The sequence below is a fragment of the Sus scrofa genome, chromosome 4 (genome assembly GCF_054392235.1).
Source record: "Sus scrofa isolate SSC_HxYL_T2T_F1_AM1 chromosome 4, Sscrofa_HxYL_maternal_Yorkshire_Landrace_v2.0, whole genome shotgun sequence".
In the NCBI taxonomy this organism is placed as follows: Eukaryota; Metazoa; Chordata; class Mammalia; order Artiodactyla; family Suidae; genus Sus; species Sus scrofa.
The window spans coordinates 34,705,747-34,728,652 of NC_139386.1; the positions used below are offsets into that span (position 1 = coordinate 34,705,747).

Sequence of the window (22,906 nt, forward strand, 5' to 3'; positions counted from 1 at the left end):
CAAAACTCATGGAATTTCCTATTAATTTAGAAAACAAAACTCATGGAATTTCCTATTAATTTACTGTTTTAATTTTCCCCCATTGTTTTAGAAAAATTTCAGTTTATTTTGAGGAGAATTACTTCTTTTTTCTTTTTTTTTTTTTTGTCTTTCTGTCTTTTTGGGGCCGCACCTGCAGCATATGGAGGTTCCCAGGCTAGGGGTCTAATTGGAGCTGTAGCCACTGGCCTACACCACAGCCACAGCAACACAGGATCCGAGCCTCGTTTGCGACCTACACCACAGCTCGCAGCAACGCAGGATTCTTAACCCACTGAGCAAGGCCAGGGATTGAACCCACAACCTCATGGTTCCTAGTCACATTCGTTAACCACTGCGCCACGACGGGAACTCCTCAACACTCTTTTAAAAATGAGAGGTGCTATCCTTGTTTTATAGATATGGGCACTGAGGCTTTAAGTTGTACAATTGTGTGTCATAAGGCTCTTCAGGAACTTGAGATTACCTTCACCTTAGGTCACGTTAGCTTTTGGATTGTTTCTGCCCCATTACATTAAATTCTTAATAGATATGTGCTTCCCAGATATTTTCATTTCATGATGTAGGTGTATTTTCAAGCCTCTTTGGACACGTATAGTGCAGTGTTTAAAAATTGTCTTTCCCTTGGGCTGTGGGTTCGAGTACCAGCTCTACTGCTGCTTTACGTTATATAAACTCTAGAAGTCTCCGTGTCTCATTTGCGAAGTAAGATGATAATGATTGAATTTGCGAATGAGGTGGTGAGGAAAGGGAATTGGTACGGTTGACTTGTGATCTTTTTTACGATAAAAATCAAAGATAATATGAAAAACATTAGTAAACTTTTTGGTATGCTACTGTTAGAAATCACCACATCAGAACTATTTTGGTTACAAAGGAACTGTACTTGTGATTTATTGATGTTTTGTTTTTTCTTTTTTAAAGGTTACGGGAAGTTTCAGAGAAATTGAACAAATATAATTTAAACAGGTGAGAGTTTTAAGAGATTTTAAATTTCCTGAAAAGAATTATTGTTTTTTTAAACTAGGAAAAAGCACTCATAATTAGGCAGTAGCTATAGAGAATATTATAATCTAAGTATCAACTTTTTATGAGTTGGGTTCATTTGAATTATAGTTTGTATTCACACTGATTGTAAAAAACTGGTATATCAAGGAGCTATGATGACTCTAGATGACCTAATTATTTTTCAGTTGTTGGTTTAAAATATATTAGTTTTTAAAAATAGGTTTTGCCCGAAATTTTTAAAATTGGATTGCAGAAGCTCCGAAGATGTATTTGCTATTTAAAAAGTAATTTTATTTGCTTGCTTTTCTTTATTCCTCAGCCATCCCCCTTTGAATGTATTGGAACAGGCGACTATAAAACAATGTGTGGTGGGACCAAATCATGCTGCCTTTCTTCTTGAGGTAAGTTGTTTAAAGTAGAGAAATGAAAATGAATGTTAAAATATAACTGTGTCTCATTGTGTGTCTTCCTTTTTAACCATGGAAGACAGCAGTTTCTTACAAGAGTTATTTCAGACATCAGCCAGTTCCATTTCCTCATTGTATAAATTTTATGGCCCAGAGAAAGCTTAAATTGAAACTAGTTAGTAAGAGAATAGAGAGGTTCCTGATATCCAGTCATTTCATTACTCTGAATTCTGTTAGATTGAGATATTTTAAGTTGTTTTTATTGGTTTCTTGATAATGTATATGAGACATATTTCCCCAGCTCAGGAGTGACTGCCTTCTGGAAGGGAGCTTGTTTGTTGTCTTCTGAATTGACAGTAATAAGTACATAATTTGCGTGTTGAATAAATTCAAGTTTTAATACCCGTTTTTACTTTGGAAATTTCTTCTGTTTTCTTTGCATCTAGGATGGTAGAGTTTGTAGGATCGGTTTTTCAGTACAGCCAGACCGATTGGAATTGGGGAAACCTGACAATAATGATGGGTAAGACATTCTTTCCTTTTTTATTTAGTAAATATTTAGCTTTTGAATGTGTAACATTGACTTTGTGTTTTGTTTTGAGAACCCTGAAGTTACTTATTTTTTAAAAAATAACTTGATGGCAGTTCCTATCATGGTACAGCGAAAACGAATCCGACTGGGAACCATGAGCTTGCAGGTTCGATCCCTGGCCTTGCTCAGTGGGTTAAGGATCTGGCATTGCTGTGAGCTGTGGTGTAGGTCGGCAGCTGTAGCTCTGATGGCAGCTGTAGCTCTGATTGGACTCCTAGCCTGGGAGCTTCCATATGCCGCGGGTATGGCCCTAAAAAACAAAAATAAATAAATAAATAAAATAACTTGATGGTTACTTTGTAGTTTGATTTGAATTTTTATGCAAGAAATGATTTCCAACTGAAATATTCACATTACAAGTAGCAGAGGCATCAGTTATCACTTAACAGAAGTCGGTTGCCAGAAGACTGATAGGTATTTGGTAGGTCCCACAGCAGATCTGCTTTTTGAGTCAACTGACTTTTCAGATCATGTTTTTTCCCTTTTAATATTCCCAAATCAAGGAACTCAATTTGAAAACGACAGAGTCTTTAACATTTTGGTTTTTGTAAATGATGACGTGTAAAAAAGGTTGCCAGGTAACACATGATGACTTTGAATTGACTGCAGCTAAGGAAAGTGTGCTTACTTTTACAAATCTCAGAAGTAATTTATTTACAGTTAAATTGTGATAAAAGTTTCAAATAAGAACTGGATTGTTGTGAAGCTCCAAGTCGTTAGGTTTGCTCTTTGATTTGAAGTAAAAATTTCGGTAGGAGTAATTGGAGAATTGTTAGAGTGATGTTTTACCACATCTTTGAGTAGTGGGGCCTGGAATTTGAGGCTTGTTTCTAGGCATTTGGGGACTCCTCTGTGATATTCCTACCTCTTGTTTTTCCAAGGTCTAAGTTGAATAGCAACTCCGGGGCAGGGAGGACATCGAGACCTGGTAGGACGAGTGACTCCCCGTGGTTTCTCTCAGGTTCTGAGACTCTGGGCCGGCTGGCAGGCAACACCCTGGGGTAAGTTGTGGCTAGAAGGTGGCATCCACTGGTCTGGCTTGTGGCGCTGTGAACGCTCTCTGCTGTGAGTAATCGCCTTAGTATTATCTAGCGATGGAATGCGGAAACTCTTGAGCTCTGGGCTGGAGTTCCTGTTGCCCATGGTGAGCCACCATGATAACTCTTGTAGGCCAGTTACAGGTACCTAGATTTTTTACATTTTAAAAATGTATAATGGTTACATGCATTGGTCATGTCATTTATGTTATTTAAAAATTTTCAGTGGTACTATCTCTGGTCTTATTTGTGACTAATTAATTCTTGGGTGAAAAACCCTAACATTTATTCCTTTCTAGTATCCAAATCTGGTAGTTTTTCAGTGCGGCTTGAAACTATTATGTAACTAAATTTTACAGTCTTTACAGTGAAGTTATTTTTAGTTAAAAAAATTATCGCGGTATGCTTGACAATTATATATTAGTTTCAAGTGTACAACAACAATTTGATGTTTGTAGGTACATTTGACTCTTGAACAACTTGGGGTTTGGGGTATTGACCCCCTGCAGTCCATTTATAACTTTTAATTCCCTCAAAACTTAACTACTAATAACCTCCTGTTGACTGGAAGCTTGACTGTTACTGTAAACAATTGATTATTACATATTTTGTGTTATATGTGTATATACATGTATATATTGTATTCGTATAATAAGCTAGAGAAAACAAAATGTTATTAAGAAAATCATGGAGAGAAAGCACTTACACAGCACTGTGGTGTTTATTGATGCCAGTATATAAGTTTACATTGACTCTTTACAAGATGAATTGTCTGCCATTACTTACATCAGTATCGTCCTATATGATACAAAACTGTAGGTATTATATGTGTTGCTAACTCTCAACATGAAAAATGAAAAGATGACATTAAAAAGAAATTCACATTTATTTACAGGTATAGCGGTGCATGCATTGATAGTGAAGAAACAGCAGTGTGATTACTTCATGGCAGCCTAACCTATACACTAATGAATGAACTGTGATTTTATGGCATATAGTATTATAGTCTTATTCATGATACAGTGTTAGAAACATTGTTACATTAAAAAAATAAAGATGATAGGCTGATACCCAGTTTCTCCAATTAGGAGGGAAGCACACTGTATGGTAGTTAATTCTATGAAAGCACAATTGTAAAACAGTAAGAAAACTAACACCTTATTCGTTTTATATTAAATATCACTCACTTTATGCCTATGTAAGCATAAGCTAATAACTATAAATTTTTTTTTTTTTTTTTTTTTTTTTTTTTTTTGCTATTTCTTGGGCCGCTCCTGCGGCATATGGGAGGTTCCCAGGCTAGGGGTTGAATCCGAGCTGCAGCCACCGGCCTACGTCAGAGCCACAGCAATGCGGGGATCCGAGCCGCGTCTGCAACTTACACCACAGCTCACGGCAATGCTGGATCGTTAACCCACTGAGCAAGGCCAGGGACCGAACCCGCAACCTCATGGTTCCTAGTCGGATTCGTTAACCACTGCGCCACGACGGGAACTCCATAAATATTTTATGCATTCATAATATACTTTTTTTTTGATATTTGTAGGCTTACGTAGTTCGTTTGTAAGTTTTTGTTTTTCTGTTTTTTCTTTTTTTTTTTTTAGGGCTGCACCAGAGGCATATGGAGGTTCCCAGGCTAGGGGTTTAATTGGAGCTACAGCTGCCGGCCTGCACCACAGCCACAGCAATTTGGAATCCAAGCCACATCTGCGACCCACACCACAGCTCATAGCAATGCCAGGTCCTTAACCCCCTGAGCAGAGCTAGGGATCAAACCTGCAACCTAGTCAGATTCATTTCGCTGCACCATGACGGGAACTCCCATTTGTAAATTTTTAAAAATGACTGCAGATCTCCAAAATTTTCCAATGTATTTATTGAAAAATATCCTCACATAAAGTGGATCTACATAGTTCGAGTCTGCTGTGTTGTGAAATGATCACCACAGTACACATAGTTAACATCCATAACCAGCACACTGTACAGTTTTTTTTCTTGTGATGAGGACTTTGAGGATCTCTTTTTTTTTCTTTCTTTTTTTTTTTTTTTTTTTTTTTTTTTTTTTGTCTTTTTGCCATTTCTTGGGCCGCTCTCGCAGCATATGGAGGGTTCCAGGCTAGGGGTCCAATCAGAGCTGTAGCCACCAGCCTACGCCAGAGCCACAGCAACGCGGGATCCAAGCCGCGTCTGCAGCCTACACCACAGCTCACGGCAGCGCTGGATCCTTTACGCACTGAGCAAGGCCAGGGATCAAACCCACAACCGCATGGTTCCTAGTTGTATTCGTTAACCCCTGAGCCACAACAGGAACTCCTAGGATCTCTCTTATCAACTTTCAAATATGCATCACACTTCTATTAACTTGTCACCATGACGTCACCATTATATCTTCATGACTTATTTTATAACTGGAAGTTTGTACCTTATTTTTACTTTTAAATTATTTGTAAAATTTTTGCTCAGCACTTTCATTTTATCGCAAATGAATCATATTCAAATTCCAAAGAAATCATATACTAAAGGAATTATATTCAAATTCCAAAGGAATTCAAATTCTAAAGGAATCATATAAAAATTCCAAGCCAGATGATTTTATTCATTTTATTGTTTTTTTCTGTGGCCACTCTTAACGGCATTATGAAAGTTTGTTCCCGGGGCCAGTGATCGAATCTGAGCTAAAGCTGCCACTTGTGCCACAGCTGCAGCAGTGCTAGATCCTTAACCTACTGTACCACAGCAGGAATTCGTTTTTTTCATTTTATACCTTGATTTTTGAATAGGCAGATTTTCTGACATTATTTAATAAATATGGTTAGGTAGTAACAAATCAGTCAGGTCAGCATATGTGTTCAAAGGCCGATCAGAGAATTACTATTGGAAGTGATTTAAATGGTTTCAGAATATAATTAAGGAGAATAGGATGATTTTAAACATTTTATTCCGACTCTGAATTGCTGGGTACAGTTACATCAAGAAATTGAGACCCCAAGGTGCTTACTTTGTCTGCTCTTTGGTTTTTATGCTGCACTGTTTATTTTTTTAAATCTATTTTTCTTTTTTTATTTTCACACTAAGTATAATTTGAGATCAAAGGGAGATCATTTAGTTGAGTGTATCCTTTAGCTCATTCTATGCTGGAACTGTTAAGAGAAAACATAGCTCTGATCTTTATTAAAATGTTACGTGTCTCCTTTTAATGGTTCTGTGTACACAACTAGCATAACAACAGCAGTGTATGATAAAGAATTCATGGTATGTACTAACAAATGAAATTTTCATTTTGTTTGATTAACTTGCAAAAAGTAGGATTATATTAAGAAAGAATAATTATTATGCCATACTATGTTAAATTTCACCTTTTTAGGGATTGAAAATTCTTTTAGTTGAGGGGTTGGCAAATTTCCGCCTGAAGGCTGAATCTGGTGCCTCCGGTTTTTATTGAGACACAGCCATGCTTGATATTTTACTTACTGTCTATGGTTGCTTTTGTGCTAAGGTGAAAGAGATCATTTGTCATGACCAGTTAGCCTTTAAAGCCTAAATAAGTAATTTACTGTTCTACTTTTTATAGAAAAAGGCTTCTGATCCCTATATTAGTGTATCCATTTACTTAGTGGCCTTTGTTCCTAATCCCGTACTCTTTATTAATTTTAAAATTTAAAAAATTGTTTTGGCCTCACCCACAGCATGTGAAAGTTCTTTTTTTTTTTTTTTTTTTTTTTGCCATTTCTTGGGCTGCTCCCACAGCATATGGAGGTTCCCAGGCTAGGGGTTGAATCGGAGCTGTAGCCACAGGCCTACGTCACAGCCACAGCAACGCGGGATCCGAGCCGCGTCTGCGACCTACACCACAGCTCACAGCAATGCTGGATCCTTAACCCACTGAGCAAGGCCAGGGATCGAACCTGAAACCTCATGTTTCCTAGTTGGATTCGTTAACCACTGAGCCACGACGGGAACTCCAGCATGTGAAAGTTCTTGGGCAGGGATCGAAACCTGTGCCACAGCAGCAGCCTGAGCTGCTGCAGTGACAGTGCCAGATCTTTAACCTGCCATGCCTCTTTACTTTTAAATGTAACTTTTCAGTTTGTAATTTGACTTTTAAAAAGTTGTGAAGTTTCACCTGGCTTCCTCCAGATGTGAATATTTTACGTAGCCATACTACAGTTATCCAAACTAGGAAAAAACACCGAATCAGTGCTTAATCTGCAGAGTGTATTCTGACTCCACTTCCTGTCCCACGAATACCGTTTCTCTGGTCCAGGCTTCAATCCAGGATCCCATGTTGCATTTGCTGTTATGCTTCTGTAGTTTCCTTTAATCTGGGGCCATTTTTCAGTCTGTCTTTATCTTTCTAGACGGGATGAGTTTGAAAACTGACTGGTTACTTTGTAGAATGTTTGAATTTGTCTTTTATTTCCTCATGGTTAAATCCAGATGTTGCATTTTTTTTTTTGAAGGTTTTTTTTTTTTTTTTTTTTTTTTTTTTTTAAGAGCTGTTTTCAGGTTCATAGCAAAAATGAGAAGAAGGTATAGGGATTTGCCGTATACTCACTGTTCCCACACACATGTATTGCCTCCCTTGTTATCAGTAACCCCCCCCAACCCCAGAGTGGTCCATTTGTTACAGTTGATGAAAATACATTAATACTTTATCACCTACAGTCCATGGTTGACGTTATAGTTCACTCTAGATGTTGTACCTTCTGTGGGTTTGGGTACGATTATAATGACATGCATCTTCCATTGTAGTACCATGTAAAGTAGTTTCACTCTCCTAAAACTCCTCCGTGCTCTGCCTATACATCACTCCCTTCCCCCTAACCCCTGGCAACCACTGATCGTTTACCATCTCCATAGTTTTGTCTTTTCCAGAATATCCTATAGTTGAAGTCATACAATATGTGGCCTTTCCAGTCTGGCTTCTTCTTTTTTTTTTTAAAGGGGCACGTGCTTGCCATACAGAAGTTCCCAGGTACGCCACAGCCACAGCAACACCACATCGAAGCCATGTCTGTGACCTACACCACAGCTCATGACAATGCTGGTATTTAACCCACTGAGCAAGTCAGGGATTGAACCCTCGTCCTTCCTCATGGATACTAGTCAGGTTCGCTACCTCTGAGCCTTGACGGGAACTCTGAGATTGGCTTCTTCAACTTAGGAGTATGCATTTAAGGCCCCTCCATGTCTTTTCATGGCTTGCCAACTCAGTGTCTTTTTAGTACTGAATAGTATTCTGTTATGTAGATATACCACAATTTATTTACCCATGCACTTACTCAAGGACATCTTGGTGGCTTCCAAGTTTTGGCAATTGTGAATAAAGCTACTATAAACATCTTTGTGCTTTTTTTTTTTTTTTTTTTGTGGATGTGACATTTTCAACTCCTTTGGATTAAATACCAAGGAGCTGGATCATATGGTAAGAATATGTTTGCCGAACTTTTTCCCAAGGTGGCTGTACCATTTTGCATTCCTACGGCAGTGAGTGAGAGTTTTTGTTGCCCCCTATCCTCACCAGCATTTGGTGTTGTGGTTGTTCTGGATTTTGGCCATTCTGACAGGTATGTAGTGGTTTCCCATTTTAATTTGCATTTGCCTGATGACGTATGATGTGAAACATCTTTTCATGTGCTTATTTGTCATCTGAGGATCTTTTTTGGTGAGTTTGTTTTTTTTTTTCTTTTTTAAGGTCTTTGACCCATTTTTCCATCAGGTTGTTTATTTTGGGTAGCTCTCCTTTTTGAGATATTTCTTCTGCTCATATTTTCTCTGTCTGTGGCTTATCTTTTTATTATCTTGACATTGCCTTTTATAGAGCTGAAGTTTTTTAATTTTAATGAAGTCCAACTTATCAGTTTTATTTCTTCCATTGTGCCTTTGGTTTAATATCTCAAAAGTCATTGCCAAACCCAGAGTCACCTATATTTTCTCTGTGTTATCTTCTAGGAGTTTTATGGTTTTGCGTTTTACATTAGGTCTGTGATACATTTTCAGTTAATTTTTTGTTTGTTTGTTTGTTTTGTCTTTTTGCCATTTCTTGGGCCATTCCTGCAGCATATGGAACTTCCCAGGCCAGGGGTCAAATCGGAGCTGTAGCTGCCGGCCTATGCCACAGCCGCAGCAATGCCAGATCTGAGCTGCGTCTGTGACCTACACCACAGGTCACGGCAACGCCAGATCCTTAACCCACTGAGCAAGGGCAGGGACCGAACCCGCAACCGCATGGTTCCTAGTCAGATTCGTTAACCACTGAGCCACGACAGGAACTCCCATTTTCAGTTAATTTTTGTGAAGAGTATAATGTCTGTGCCTATTTGGATGTACAGTTGTTTCAGCACCATCTGTTGAGTCGGCCACCTTTGCTTTTTTGTCAGAGATCAATTGACTATTTGGCGGCTATTTATGGGCTCTTTCTGTTGCATTGATCTATTTATCTATTTGTTCTCCTGATCGTGCAATGTCTTGATTACTGTTACTTTATAGTCACTTTATCGTAAGTTTTGAAGTTGGGGAGTGTCAGTCAGAAGAACTTTGTTCTTCTTCTTCAATGTTGTGTTGGCTGTTCTAGGTCTTTTGCCTCTCCCTATAAATTTTAGAATCACTTTGTTGATATCCACAAAATCTTGCTGGGATTTTAATTGGCATGGCAGGTGATGCATTTTTTGGCAAGAATACCACAGAAGTGATGATGTGCCCTTCTCAGCGCATCATATGGGGAGGCTCATGATATTGACATGTCTTGTTATTGGTGATCTTTACCTCTGATCACTTAGTTAAGGTAGTGCTTGCCAGGCTTCTCAACCATGAAGTTGCTATTTTCCCCTTTGTAATAAATAATATAATAATATTTTGTGGGCAGATACATCATGACTATGTGTATCTCCTATTTTTTTTTTTAATGGGAGAAATGTGTTTTATTTTATTTTTTATTTTAATTAAAAAAATTTTTTTGTGAGCATAGTTGTTTTACAGTGTGGTACCAATTTCTGTCCTACAGCAAAGTGATTCAGTTATCCATAGATTTACATTCTTTTTATATTTTTTTCCATCATGGTCTATTCCAGGAGATTGGCTCTAGTTCCTAGTATTGTACAGTAGGACGTTGTTTATCCTTTCTAAATGTAATAGTTTGCATCTACTAGTCCTCCCCACTCCCCCGCCTTTCCCCCTTGGCAGCCACAAGTCTGTTCTCTATGTCCATGAGGCTGTTTCTGTTTTGTAGATAGGTTCATTTGTGCCATATTTTAGATGCCACATATAAGTGGTATCATATGGTATTTGTCTTTCTCTTTCTGGTTTCACTTAGTGTGAGAATCTCTAGTTGCATCTGTGTTGCAGTGAATGTTATTCTTTATTTTATGGTTTAAAATCCATTACTGTCTGTGTTGCTCAAATTGTCCTAGATTTAAGTCCTCTTCTCTTCATAAGTAAAACTTGGATATAAATAATTGTTATAGACTGTGTGAAAAAAGGACTGAAAGAAAGGAATGGAATTGTAATGACTCTGCTAATAAAATGTGCAGCAAATATAATAATAAAGCATGTTTGAGCTTAAGTCAAACCTCTGTAGAAGATTAGGGCTAATTTAAGACTTTCAAATGCAGAGAGAATCATTAGTTTGGGGGTTCCCCTTACTCATCCTTGCTTGTACTCCTTATCGAATCATGTTTTTCTGTCCCCCCCCCCCCACCTTCCCACCTCAGAACAGACTCTGTAAGCTGTTTTAGCATTGGGTTCCTGAATTGCAGTTTTGAAAAATGTCACGGTGCCCTCTGGCTAAGCCATATGTTTACCTTTATTTGGTCTTGCAGGTGTCCACAAAGTATATACTTACCCATTGTTTCTCTTGGTCTCTATGAAAAATTTTGTTTGTGATGGTGAAATTGTGATTGGTTATTCTGTGAATTAAGAAATTCGAGTCAAAAATGTATCCTTTCTAATAAATTTTTTTCCCTTGAGTTGTATGGTTCCCCCCCTTTCTGTGTTATTAAGGTAAGCTTTAAAGAAAATTTCAATTTATTACATGTAATAGAAAATCTAGGACAGACAGATCTTGAGTCTCTTATTATCTGCAGATTTACCAAATGCAGTCATACATGGAGACGATCCCCACAGACCTTCGACCCAGCCCCTTCCTTCAGAGTCCTGACTTGCTCCCTTTAGGTTCAGAGAGCTGTTAGGAATCAGGGAGTGAGGCGTCTCTGTATTTGAGAGCTGAATTTGGAAAATTGTGGGGTAGTTGGTACTGTTTTTCTTTTCCATCAGCATGGATATTTGGGAATTGGTTATTTTGACTGATCATTCCTAGAAATGCATAGCAGCCCAAATTTCTGGGACTTGTAGTATTTTTCCCATTAGTGTTTTCACTAATTGGCAAGTTTATGTTCTAAAGATTTCTAGCTGCCACTGTTTTTTTTTTTTTTTTTTCTTTTCTTTTCTTTTCTTCCGTTTCATAATTCCTCACATTTATCCTAGGAGAAACTTCAATAATCTGGATGTTTTTGTTAAAACTCCTTTCCGACCAGGTTAAGGGAAGAACACCAACCTTAGAAGAGAGAAAGTTTGTGTTTAATAGGATGTTTAACATGGAAATGTTAGTATCTAAAGTCTCTTTATTCTGTTGTTTTCTTATCACTGGCTTTCATAGATGATAGGTTTAGGTGGCTTTTCGTTATTTTGAGCTCCTGTGTTTCCTTTGGAGTTTAATTTGAGCTAATAGTACAGGATTTGAAATGGAAAAGCCAAGCAGGTCATTGTAATTGTAAACAGCTGAAGCTGGCCCCAGTCAGAAAAGGTGGGTAAGGCGGTAGGTAGGTCACAGGGCTCTGACCAACTAAGTGGATGCCCTGTTTTTAGAGGAGGCAGCTAATCAGTTGATGTTACTTACCGTAGAAAAATACAGGGCCATTGTTGCCCCCTTTTATCTTAGAAGCTCCAAATCTGGTTTTCCTGTGAAATCTCCTGGTTTTGATGTTAGAACTAATTAATGTTTCCATGGAAAGAAATACACACATATACATAGGCACACACATACCAGCCTAATGTGTAAGTATGTTTGTATGCATGTGTCCATGTATATATTCCTTTAAATAAACTTTGTATTTATTTATTTTTTTTTCGTATTTTTAGGGCTGCACCCACGGCATATGGAGGTTCCCAGGCTAGGGGTCTAATCAGAGCTGTAGCTGCCAGCCTATACCACAGCCACAGCAATGCCAGATCCGAGCCTCGTCTGCGACCTACACCACAGCTCATGGCAATGCTGGATCCTTAATCCCCTGAGCGAGGCCAGGGATCGAACCCGCAACCTCAAGGTTCCTAGTTGGATTCATTTCCGCTGCGCTGTAATGGGAACTCCAAAACTTTGTATTTTAGAGCAATTTTTTTTTCTTTTTTTTTTTTTTTTTTGGTCACACCTGTGGCACATGGAAGTTCCCAGGCCAGGGATAAATCTGAGCTGCAGCTGCAACCTGTGCAGCTGTGGCAACACCAGGGCCTCAACCTACTGTGCTGGAGCCGGGGCTTGAACCCACATCTCTACAGAGACCTGAGATGCTGCAGTCAGGTCCTAAACACATGGTACCACAGTGGGAACTCCCTAGAACAGTTTTAGATAACAAAAGAATTACAAAGATAGTACTGAGAACTCCTATATACTTCATACCTAGTTTTTCACTATTTGCATGTAACATTAGCATGGTGCATTTTTAAAATTAATGCATATTGATAAATTATTATCAGCTGAAGGTCAAGGCTGTTCATATTCCCTTATTTTTTTAAGATCCTTATACTGCAGTACATATAGTCATCATTCCTTCTTATGCATCTCTTGACTGACAGTTTCTCAGATTTTTCTTGTTTTTGATGCTGTTTTTTTTTTTTTTTTTTTTAACAAACCAACCAACAAACAAGGTGTATGGACAAGACTTGACCCATGGGCTTTAAGGTTGCAAGGTCTGGATTAATTCCATACTGGGTGTGATTTTTCTCAGTTGATCTGGGTAACTTTTGTGTACCTTGAGTATTTATAATGTGGTCAAATTTTAGGAGTAATTTGATGAGCAAGGTATAGATAATAGAAACTGGTTTTGACATTATTTTTGAGCTTAATATTGAAAATTATATACCTCACCATAATTATAAATAAAAAGGGGATTCCAGTACTGCCTTTTGTGTTTATGACCACTGACGAGCCTCTGTTGGTGTGTACTTAGTCTAGGTAGCAAGGTAGCAAGCTGGTTAGAGGACTGTTAGAGCAGTTGAGGTAGGGACGCTGGTAGGTTGTTTAGATTCTGACACCTGCCCTGCAGGTGTGAGAGAGAAAAACAGGGTAGTCTCCATGGTAGCAGTCAGGTTAATGGGCAAGCCTGAGATATTTTGATCTCTGTCTTTCAGTTAACCTCAGTGGAGGGTTTGTGTAGCAGAGATGGCAAATTGGCACCAGTTGGTGTTTTGATGGATTAATCTAGCAGCTCTTAAAAGAAATGAATGTTTTAGATATTCTTCACTCTTCCTTGTTATCTTGATTTATAAATAAGTAACCTGTCTACTCCTCATGGAGTTTTGAGTTTGTGATACCTGTAAGGTCTGTCAAGAATTGATGTGCATTAGAATAGTATATCTGATCAGGTTCCTAGCATTATTTGCATGGGGGAGGGAGAAATGGTATGCATTTCCTGGTGGAAATATCAAGTATTACTTATATTTATGTTGGTCATATAATTTATTATCCAAACTGGGACATTGTGGAGTGAAATTAATGATTAGTCTCAGACGGTAGGCTGCTTATACTGGAATTATCTTGGGCAAGCTGGGATGTCTAGTCACCCTAATTATATCTTTTTAAAACTCTTTAGTGTACTTCCTCCTGTTTTCAAGTTGAAATAATATATTTAGCTTTTGACCATTCGAAACTTCCACAAAGATAAAGTTCCACTTGACTTAAGTCATTTTGACAATTTATAAGAAATCATGAGCTACAAGTAAGTGTTGATTTAATTTTTGATTTGAATACATATTTATTTTTCACTGATCCTGTATTATTTTCCATTACATAATTGTCACAGTGCAATAACTTGAAAAGAAAAGTCTATTTTCTGGACTATTGCTTTTTGATAACCCATGACTTTTTTTAGTCATGATAAAAAACAAAACACAAAATTTACCTGCTTAACCATTTAAACTGCACATTTCAGTAATACTAAGTATGTTCATGTTGTTGTGAAAGAGATCTCTTTAACTTTTTCACCTTGTAAACCTGAAACGTTAATAAACAGCTCCCTTTACCCTTCTCCCTAGCCCCTGGCAAACCACTGTTTTACTTTCTGTTTCTGGGGGTTTGACTGCTTTAGGTCATTGTGTGTTGGTACATTGTGTATTTGTGCATTGTATATTTGGAGTCCTGCAGTATTTGTCTTTTTGTCATGGCTCATTTCACTTAGCATATTCAGGGTTCATCTGTGTTTGAAGCATGTGTCAGGATTTCCATCCTTTTTAAGGTTGAATAATATTACAATATATGTATATACCCATTTTGTGTGTTCATTCATTCATTCTTTGATGGATATTCAGGTTGCTTCCTCCTCTTGGCTATTGTGAATAATGCTGCTGTGAACATGAGTATGCAAATATCTCTTTGGGACTCTGCTTTCAGTTCCTTTGGATAGATACCCAGAAGTATGATTGCTGAGTCATATATGGTGGTTCTGTTTTTAATTTTTGAGGAAACTTCATACTGTTTTTCATAGCACTGCACTATTTTACAATGTAAAGAACAGTTCATATGAATTCCAATTTCTGTTCATCCTTGTCAACACTTGTAATTTTTCTTTTTTTTTTTTTCGTTGATGGTAGCCATTCTGTTGGGTGTGAGGTGATATATTATTGCAGTTTTGATTTGCATTTCTCTCAAGATAAGTGATCTTTATTTGGTCACTTGTGTATTAACTTTGGAGAAATGTCTGTTCATATTTTTTGCCTCCTTTTAAATCAGGTTATTTGATGTTATTGAGTGTAGGAGCTCTTTATATATTTTGAATAGTAACCTCTTATTAGATATATAATCTGCAAATGTTTTCTTCTGTTCTGTAGATTGCCTCCTCTTTGATTGTGTCCTTTGAGGAACAAAATCCATTAGGATTTTGATAGGGATTGTGATGAATCTGTGGATTGCTTTGAGCAGTGTGGACATCTTAACAATATTAAGTCTTCTGATCCGTGAACATGGGTGTCTTTCCATTTATTTGTTGTGTCTTTACATGTCTGAATTTTACTTTTTTTGTTACAGAAAAGTAGTTATGTGGTAGTTATGTGGGATAGGTTTTTCATGCAAAGGTGAGATGAGTTCTGTAACTCATTTTAGGCTTGTGAGTAGAAATGCTTGGTATGTGGTTCTTTTAAAAATTATTTTAGGATTTCCTGTTGTGGCTCAGTGTTAACCAACCTGACTAGTATCTATGAGGATGCGGGTTCGATCCCTGGCATCACTCAGTGGCTTACAGACTTGGCATTGCTGTGACTGTGGTGTAGGGCCTGCAGCTGCAGCTATAGCTCTGGTTCGACCCGGAGCCTGGGAACCTCTGTATGTCGTGGATATGGCCCTAAAAAGACAAAAAAGAGAAAAGTAAATAAGTAAAATAAAAATTATTTTAAAAGGTGAAAATGTGTGACATTTATCTTTCTACAAAGTGAGTTTATACTGAAGCACTTAAAAAAAAATTGGAAGTGTTACCATAAAGCTCAGTTCCATTTTCTTATTCTATCAAGATGCTACTATAACATATTATGTCAATTAGAAACAATAGCTTTATCATATCTTCGCTTAAGAGGATGAAAATGAGACCCAAAGTGATCTTTCAGAATGACTGTCTAAAATGCTCATTCTGTAAACTCTGTCTTTAGAAGCCGCTGGAGTTCTGGAGTGGGGGGAAGTGGAGGAGGATCCTCTGGTCGATCGTCAGCTGGAGCTCGAGATTCCCGCCGGCAGACTCGAGTAATTCGAACTGGACGGGATCGAGGGTCTGGACTTTTGGGCAGCCAACCCCAGCCAGTTATTCCAGCATCTGTGATTCCAGAGGAGCTGATTTCACAGGTATGGATCTTGTAGAACACTTGACATGCAGCAGCAGGACAGGCTGAGGTTTGGCTGAATATAGTGGGCTGAAGTCATGACTTCTGTCGTGAATTGTGAAATATTGCTCTTCCGTTTGGACCCTAGAAAGCTGATTTTGATAGAGAAGTTATGGAAAAGAAAATTAGCATAGCATTCCTCTTTATTTTTGATTTCAGGCCCAAGTCGTTTTACAAGGCAAATCCAGAAGTGTCATTATTCGAGAACTTCAGCGAACAAATCTCGATGTAAACCTTGCTGTAAATAATTTACTTAGCCGGGACGATGAAGATGGAGATGATGGGGATGATACAGCCAGTGAATCTTACTTGCCTGGAGGTTGGTGGATCGCTGTCATGGTTTTCTCATCTCTGAAGGGAGAGAGTTTTTTGACTGCGAAATGGAGTTAAATTTAAAGTGCTTTGGATTTTCTGATTGTTCTTTCCATGGTGGTAGATTTTCTCATTGTAGCGTTTGATTCGATTGCAAAATTCCTTTAAAGGGAAAATGGGGAAATGTTTTTGCTCAGTGGACCTGTGGTGTGTTGGGTCCCAGTAAAGACGTGGATGTATGTGCATGGCTTTGTCATTGGCTGACAGATGTCTCTGGAATGGATTGTTGTATTTTTTGACGCCCTTATTACTAAATATGTAATAACTGAACTGCATTTGTATTTTGACTGTATTATTTTTCTGATGCCACAAGAATCTTAGTGATCCTTTTTTCTTATGATTATTTCTTAGGTTGCCCAAGCAACAGTCATGCAATAGATGTTTCTTAAAATCTTTAGCTTTATTTCCTAGGTGGTTACTGCTTTTCTTCTCAGGTTACGTCAGCCCCTGATTTTAACGTTTTAATTTTCAGGGGTTTTTCAGTGGTCTATAGATTCTTTCTCTACTTCTGCATCATTTATATTTGTTTCTGTTTATAGAGGACCTTATGTCTCTTCTTGATGCTGACATTCATTCTGCCCACCCAAGTGTCATTATTGATGCAGATGCCATGTTTTCTGAAGACATTAGCTATTTTGGTTACCCTTCTTTTCGTCGTTCGTCACTTTCCAGGCTAGGCTCATCTCGAGGTAATTTTGCATTTATTTTTTTGTGATTATTGGCTGACTATATGAAGAGGCAGTGGTAGAATTCATTGTATTTGAACTTTTAATATTACAGTAGACAAACTGTAAGTAATATATGAGTGTTTTTGGATGCTTTGGCATGAAAATAGTTATTTCTGATTTTGAGGTGCCATAGTAGAACTTTAGAGATGATCTTATATATATTGTGGAATATATATATGAAGGATTATGACTTATCTAAGTCTAATTTTTTTTTTTTTTTGCTTTTTAGGGCTGCACCCGTGGCATATGGAAGTTCCCAGGCTAAGGGGCAAATCGAAGCTACAGCTGCTGGCCTACATCACAGCCACAACAATGTGGGATCCAAGCCATGCCTGCAAGCTACACCACAGCTCACGGCAACGCAGGATCCTTAACCCATTGAGCAAGGCCAAGGGTCGAACCTGTATCCTCATGGATATGAGTTGGATTCATTTCCACTGCACCACAGTGGGAACTCCCTAAGTGTATTTTTAAAATAGTAATATGGATTCTGAACTAAAAGCAGAATTTCTACTTTACAGTGACATGCAGCATTCAGAAAACAAGTCTTTTTAGTTTGATTAAAATGATTATTTTGTTTATTTTAAATCTTGGTTAGATGGGAGAGTAAAATATGAAGAAACATAGAAAGAGCTTGATCAGTGATATACAGAAATGCTTATTAACTTATTAAAATGATATTATCAAAAGTTTGACGTCTTTAAAAGGTATGTAGTGTGTAGTAGGGAAAGAAGATTTTGAAATCATACAAGTATAAGCCTTTCACTGTAGATGTTGATGTAGATTTAGCTTGCATTTTAACTTTTTAAGTCAGCATTTTTACTTTGCAGAATGTAAAACTGCTGTATTCAAATAATGAGCAAGAATCACCTGTATTATTTACTTGCCATTAGTAAATGCGAAAAGATGCCATGTTATATATAGACCTTACTACAAATACCTAGTACTTGAAAGTAATTTTAAAATAACAGACCTATGCTGACCTTTTAATATACTGAACCTTTTATGTAATAGCTTAAAAAATTAAGCGCATATTTTACTGCTTTAAATGCATCAAGTATTACATTTCAAATATTTAATATTTAACACAAATAACTCCTTTTAAATTTCATCACTTTTAGTTTGACCCATATGAAGTTGCTGGTACTTGACCATGTTTGACTTGCATGGATGGCATTCTTTATGTGGCTCAATTGTGGTTTTTAATCTGTACTATTTGAGTCTTGGAAAGTTTATTGTGATTACCTATATTAAAAAGTAATGTGTGAGTAAACTGAAGAAAAAAAAGAAACCTGGGTTTAGAAGTTTGTAGGCCAGTTCTAGGGGGAGATTTTTTTTTTTTTTTTTTTCTTTTTTTAGGGCCACACTTGTAGCATATGGAGGTTCCCAGGCTAGGGGTCCAGTCAGAGCTTCAGCTGCTGGCCCACACCACAGCCATAGCCACCCAGGGTCTGAGCCACGTCTGCGACCTACACCACAGCTTATGGCAACGCCAGATCCATAACCCACTGAGTGACACCGGGGATTGAACCCAAAACCTCATGGTTCATAGTCGGATTCGTTTCTGTTGTGCCATGATGGGAACTCCGGGGAAACATTTTTAAAAATAATCTTTCTATAAGGAGTCTTAAAAGAAAAAAAAATTCTAGTTCCTCAAAAAATCTTAAATGAGACGTAACTGTAAAAATCCAGCCTATAAAATTACTCTAAGCAAAGGCTTGTTTTATCAACAGTTTTGTAGTTAATGTTAGTGGATTTATATTTTATCCTTTTCAGGCTTTTTTTCTTATATGTGTACACTTTCCAACAAATAATCATTTTTTTGGTATCTATATATATCTAATGTTTTGAAATTTTAATTTATGCATATTTTCTAATAGGTAAAAAATGTTATGGTGAGTGTTTTTAATGAGAGCCAAAAATTTAAAACTCCAAATCCCAAATCCAGTTTAAAATAAAGCGGTTCTGCTCTAAAAGCATGTTGTTGGAGTTCAGAAGAGTCTGCCTCTACTTGGTGCTTAAAAATACCAGTTTATAATTTTCATACATTCACTTGGAAGAGTTAATGTTTTGGATGTTGCATGTCAGGCTTACTAGATACACATTTACATTAAATTCTTGTGAGTGGATAAACTGCTGTTAGTTGCATCCTGAAGGGTCTTTACTAGAGAGTGGCTTACTTTTATCCCACTGGTGTGACCCAATTGCATACCAGTTCTCCTTCTTCCCTTAGAGAGAGACTCTGAGCTGTTGCGTGAACGTGAATCCGTTTTACGTTTACGTGAACGAAGGTGGCTTGATGGAGCCTCATTTGATAATGAGAGGGGCTCTACCAGCAAGGAAGGAGAGCCAAACTTGGATAAGAAGAATACACCTGTTCAAAGTCCAGTATCTCTAGGAGAAGATTTACAGTGGTGGCCTGATAAGGTATTTGAAAAAAAAAACAAAAAAAAAAAACCCAGCATTTTCGTTTTAAATGGATTCCTGGTGCAGCCCCTCCTGCAAAAAAAAAAAAAAAAAAAAAAAAGGTTTCTGTACTATCATTTAAAATGCAGAGATAAACTGATATTTTTATTTTGTTTTAAAATAAAAGTAGATCATCTTTATATGACAGTAAAGGAGTCATTTTAAAGTGTTCAGTGGTGCTGTTTCTTTTTCTGTTCGATGAAGTATATCAGAGAAATCCACATAGTAGTTCCAGGTAACACATCGCCATTCCATTTCAGGATTTCTTTTCTGTTGATAATTGCTCTGGTAACTGATGGTATATTATTGATAGAAAATTTGTTTTATAATGTCAAGCGGACCCCAGTTTCTGCAGGGCAAATTTCTGATCATTGCTATAAGCATGCATGTCAGGGCAAGATTAGGAATCTGTGTTTCTTTGATTGGTTAGCTTTCCCGTTTGATGGCATTGAATTCTGACAGGGCCTTTGCTCTAAAAGCCATGGGAGACAAAGCAGGCTCAAGAGGAATGGACTAGGGAGTTACGCTTTGCATCCTGAGGAGTAGCACAATGACTGGCTTCTAGAAAGCATCCAGGATTTAAGTTGATTTGAATCTTTAAAAATCCATCGCTGCTGCAAGTGAAACAGAGTTGATCATCCTTTTGATGGTGGTAGGTTTCATTGTCTTAAGTGACTGGTAATTCATGTTCAAAGACTCCTATAGGAAGCCATGTTTTTCACCTGTTTCTGAAATACTTGTTTCTTATTTCCAGAGCTAGCTAGATAGGAAATTTTCTTAAGTAGAAGTGAAAGAAGATAAGCACTTGAAGGTTATCTTTAGCAGATAAGGAGATTTTGATGTGGATTTCTTGTCTGTCTTTGATGTTGAATTTGGGGTATTAAAGGAAAAGTATTATTTAACTTTCTGAATTTGTTTATTTTTCATAGTTATTGTGAATCTTGATGTAGTTCATTTATTTTCCTTTGCATTCAGCTCATGTGGAAAGCTTGAATGCAAGAAGGAACATGAATTTTAATCAGTCTCTTTGTAAGCAAAAGGTTATTCTGTTTTCTTTGGCAGCTGACAAACTTTCCCTGAATTGCATTCTCTTACTTATTTCCATAAAACTAGAAGTGTTCCAGTTTCTGCTTTTACTTCATATGGTAGAAGGTAATTTAAACCATTGGGCTTTTTTCTCCCCCCCCCCCCCCCCATACATTGTTCTTTGTTTCCTGTTTCTCGTGCCTGGATCATTTTAGGTCTGTGTCTACTTCATATTGGCAGGAAGTAATAGAGGACTCATGAATCTTGTTTCATCGTATCAGCACATATGTATTAGACTAGGCTTCTTTATCATGTGTTGGAAAGTGTTTTGAACAGGATGAGTTTAGCAAGTTTTTCCCTGGCTAGGGTACCCCTGTTAGAGTTAGCCAGTCTTTCTTGGTTTTTACTGATAGGCATGTTTTTAGGTACAGCTTGTTTTGTTTTCAGAGACAGTTACTAAGTGCTTCATAAAATCTTGACACTGTACAGGCCTTATTTCACGTGTTATTTTCTTGGGTTGTTTAGACATTGAACGAAGGAGAAATAGCATTGTGTTCAACCAAGTATGTCCTATCTATACCTTTTATCCTGTTAAGATGTTGTCATTGAAAAATAAACACTTTGTATTAGCTTATGATTGAAAGGTAGACATCAAAGTTTTCAATTCTGGAAGAGAAAGTAGCATAAGCCTAATTAAGCTGTTAAGCATTCTCTTAGTTATCTGCAAACCATTGGGTGATTGCAAGGCTGAATGCTATAATCAGAAGATGCAGAGAGTTATTAAAGGACTTGAATGATGGAACGAATGTTCTCTTTAAGCCTTTACAATGTAATCTTAAACCAAAAATATTTGAGGTAACCTTAAACTTTTGTTATTCCACAAATTATTCTTTGAGTTAAATGTCAAAACTGGTGTAAGAGCATAATTGTGAACTCTTGTGCGCTGTTGGTGGGAATTTAAATTGGTGTAGCCACTATGGAAAGCACTATAGGGTTTCTTCAAAAAATTAGAAGTATATGGTCTAGCAGTCCCACTTCTGGGTGTTTTCTGAACCAAGGGAAGACACTATACCCCCATGTCCACTGTGGCATTGTTTACAATAGCCAAGATATGGAAGCAACCTAAGTATTCATCAAATGGACGGACGGACAGATGGACACACACGCGCGCGTGCGCGCACACACACACACACACACACACACACACACACACGACGAATATTCTTAGGCATAAAAAAAAGAATGAAATCTTGACGTTTTTGACAACGTGGATGGACCCTAAGGGCATTATACTAGGTGAAATAAGTCAGAGAAATACAAATAGTGTATGTACTCACTGAAATGTGGGATCTTTATTTAAAAAAAAAAAACCAACAAAAACCCACAAAGCCAACAACCTCCAAAACCAAAATCTAGCTCATAGATACTGAAAATAGATTGGCGGATTGGTAGTTGCCAGAGGTGGGGAGGGAGTGAAGGGGGTCAAGATGTTAAAAGAAAGGAAAACAAGACAAAGTTTTTCTCCTCATTAACTTTTCAGCTTTTTTTTTTTTTTTTTTAAAGCATAATTGATAATTTATAGAGATGTTGAAAGCTCCTCAGAGACAGAGGTGAGGGTCTTCTAATCAGGAATTGAGTAGCTTTGATTAAAGGCATAGCGTGTGTTAGGCCTTTTGTTCAGGTGTTAGGGTGAGAGGTTTTTTTTGTAGGAAGGAAGAACAATGATGTTTCTACTTGGGTGTAATTAGATACAGGCGGCTTTAGGGGGAATCATAGGAGGCCAGAGTGATTGCTAAGAGGACAGACTCTGGAGCCAGACTTCTGGAGCTCATATCAGGCCCGAGGGATAACTTCTCTAGGTCTTAGTTTTCTAATCCATAAAATGGGGCTAATAATGCCTTTTTCCTTATCGCCTTGTCAGGAGAATGAAATGAGCTGGTGCATATGAGATGTAGAGAGCAAGGGGAAGCAGGGTCCTGTTCTGCAAAGACAGCAGGCAGTTTTCTGCAGGTCGTGGGAGGGTGAGAGAGCCCGGTGGGTTTGGGTTCTCTGTAGATCTGTGTGGCAGTAGTGTTTTGGGTGCCAGGTTCTCTGTTA

General features: G+C 37.7%; 1 protein-coding gene across 12 annotated transcripts in view; it reads left to right on the forward strand.

Moving 5' to 3' along the window:
• Positions 1-22,906, forward strand: part of UBR5 (ubiquitin protein ligase E3 component n-recognin 5) — a 149,805-nt gene that overhangs the window by 45,458 nt on the left and 81,441 nt on the right. For 6 of the 12 annotated variants that reach the window (XR_014843537.1, XM_021089030.2, XM_021089031.2 and 3 more), the window contains exons 2-9: positions 964-1,008; positions 1,367-1,448; positions 1,901-1,977; positions 2,928-3,047; positions 15,990-16,179; positions 16,377-16,536; positions 17,129-17,278; positions 19,533-19,744. Coding sequence is in view for 11 of the 12 variants with exons in the window: in XM_021089030.2 (XP_020944689.1) it covers positions 964-1,008; positions 1,367-1,448; positions 1,901-1,977; positions 2,928-3,047; positions 15,990-16,179; positions 16,377-16,536; positions 17,129-17,278; positions 19,533-19,744 (1,036 nt within the window). In the remaining variant the exon portion in view is untranslated. The remainder of the gene's footprint in view (positions 1-963; positions 1,009-1,366; positions 1,449-1,900; positions 1,978-2,927; positions 3,048-15,989; positions 16,180-16,376; positions 16,537-17,128; positions 17,279-19,532; positions 19,745-22,906) is intronic. The other 6 variants (XM_021089033.2, XM_021089034.2, XM_085021955.1 and 3 more) reach the window with 1 other exon arrangement.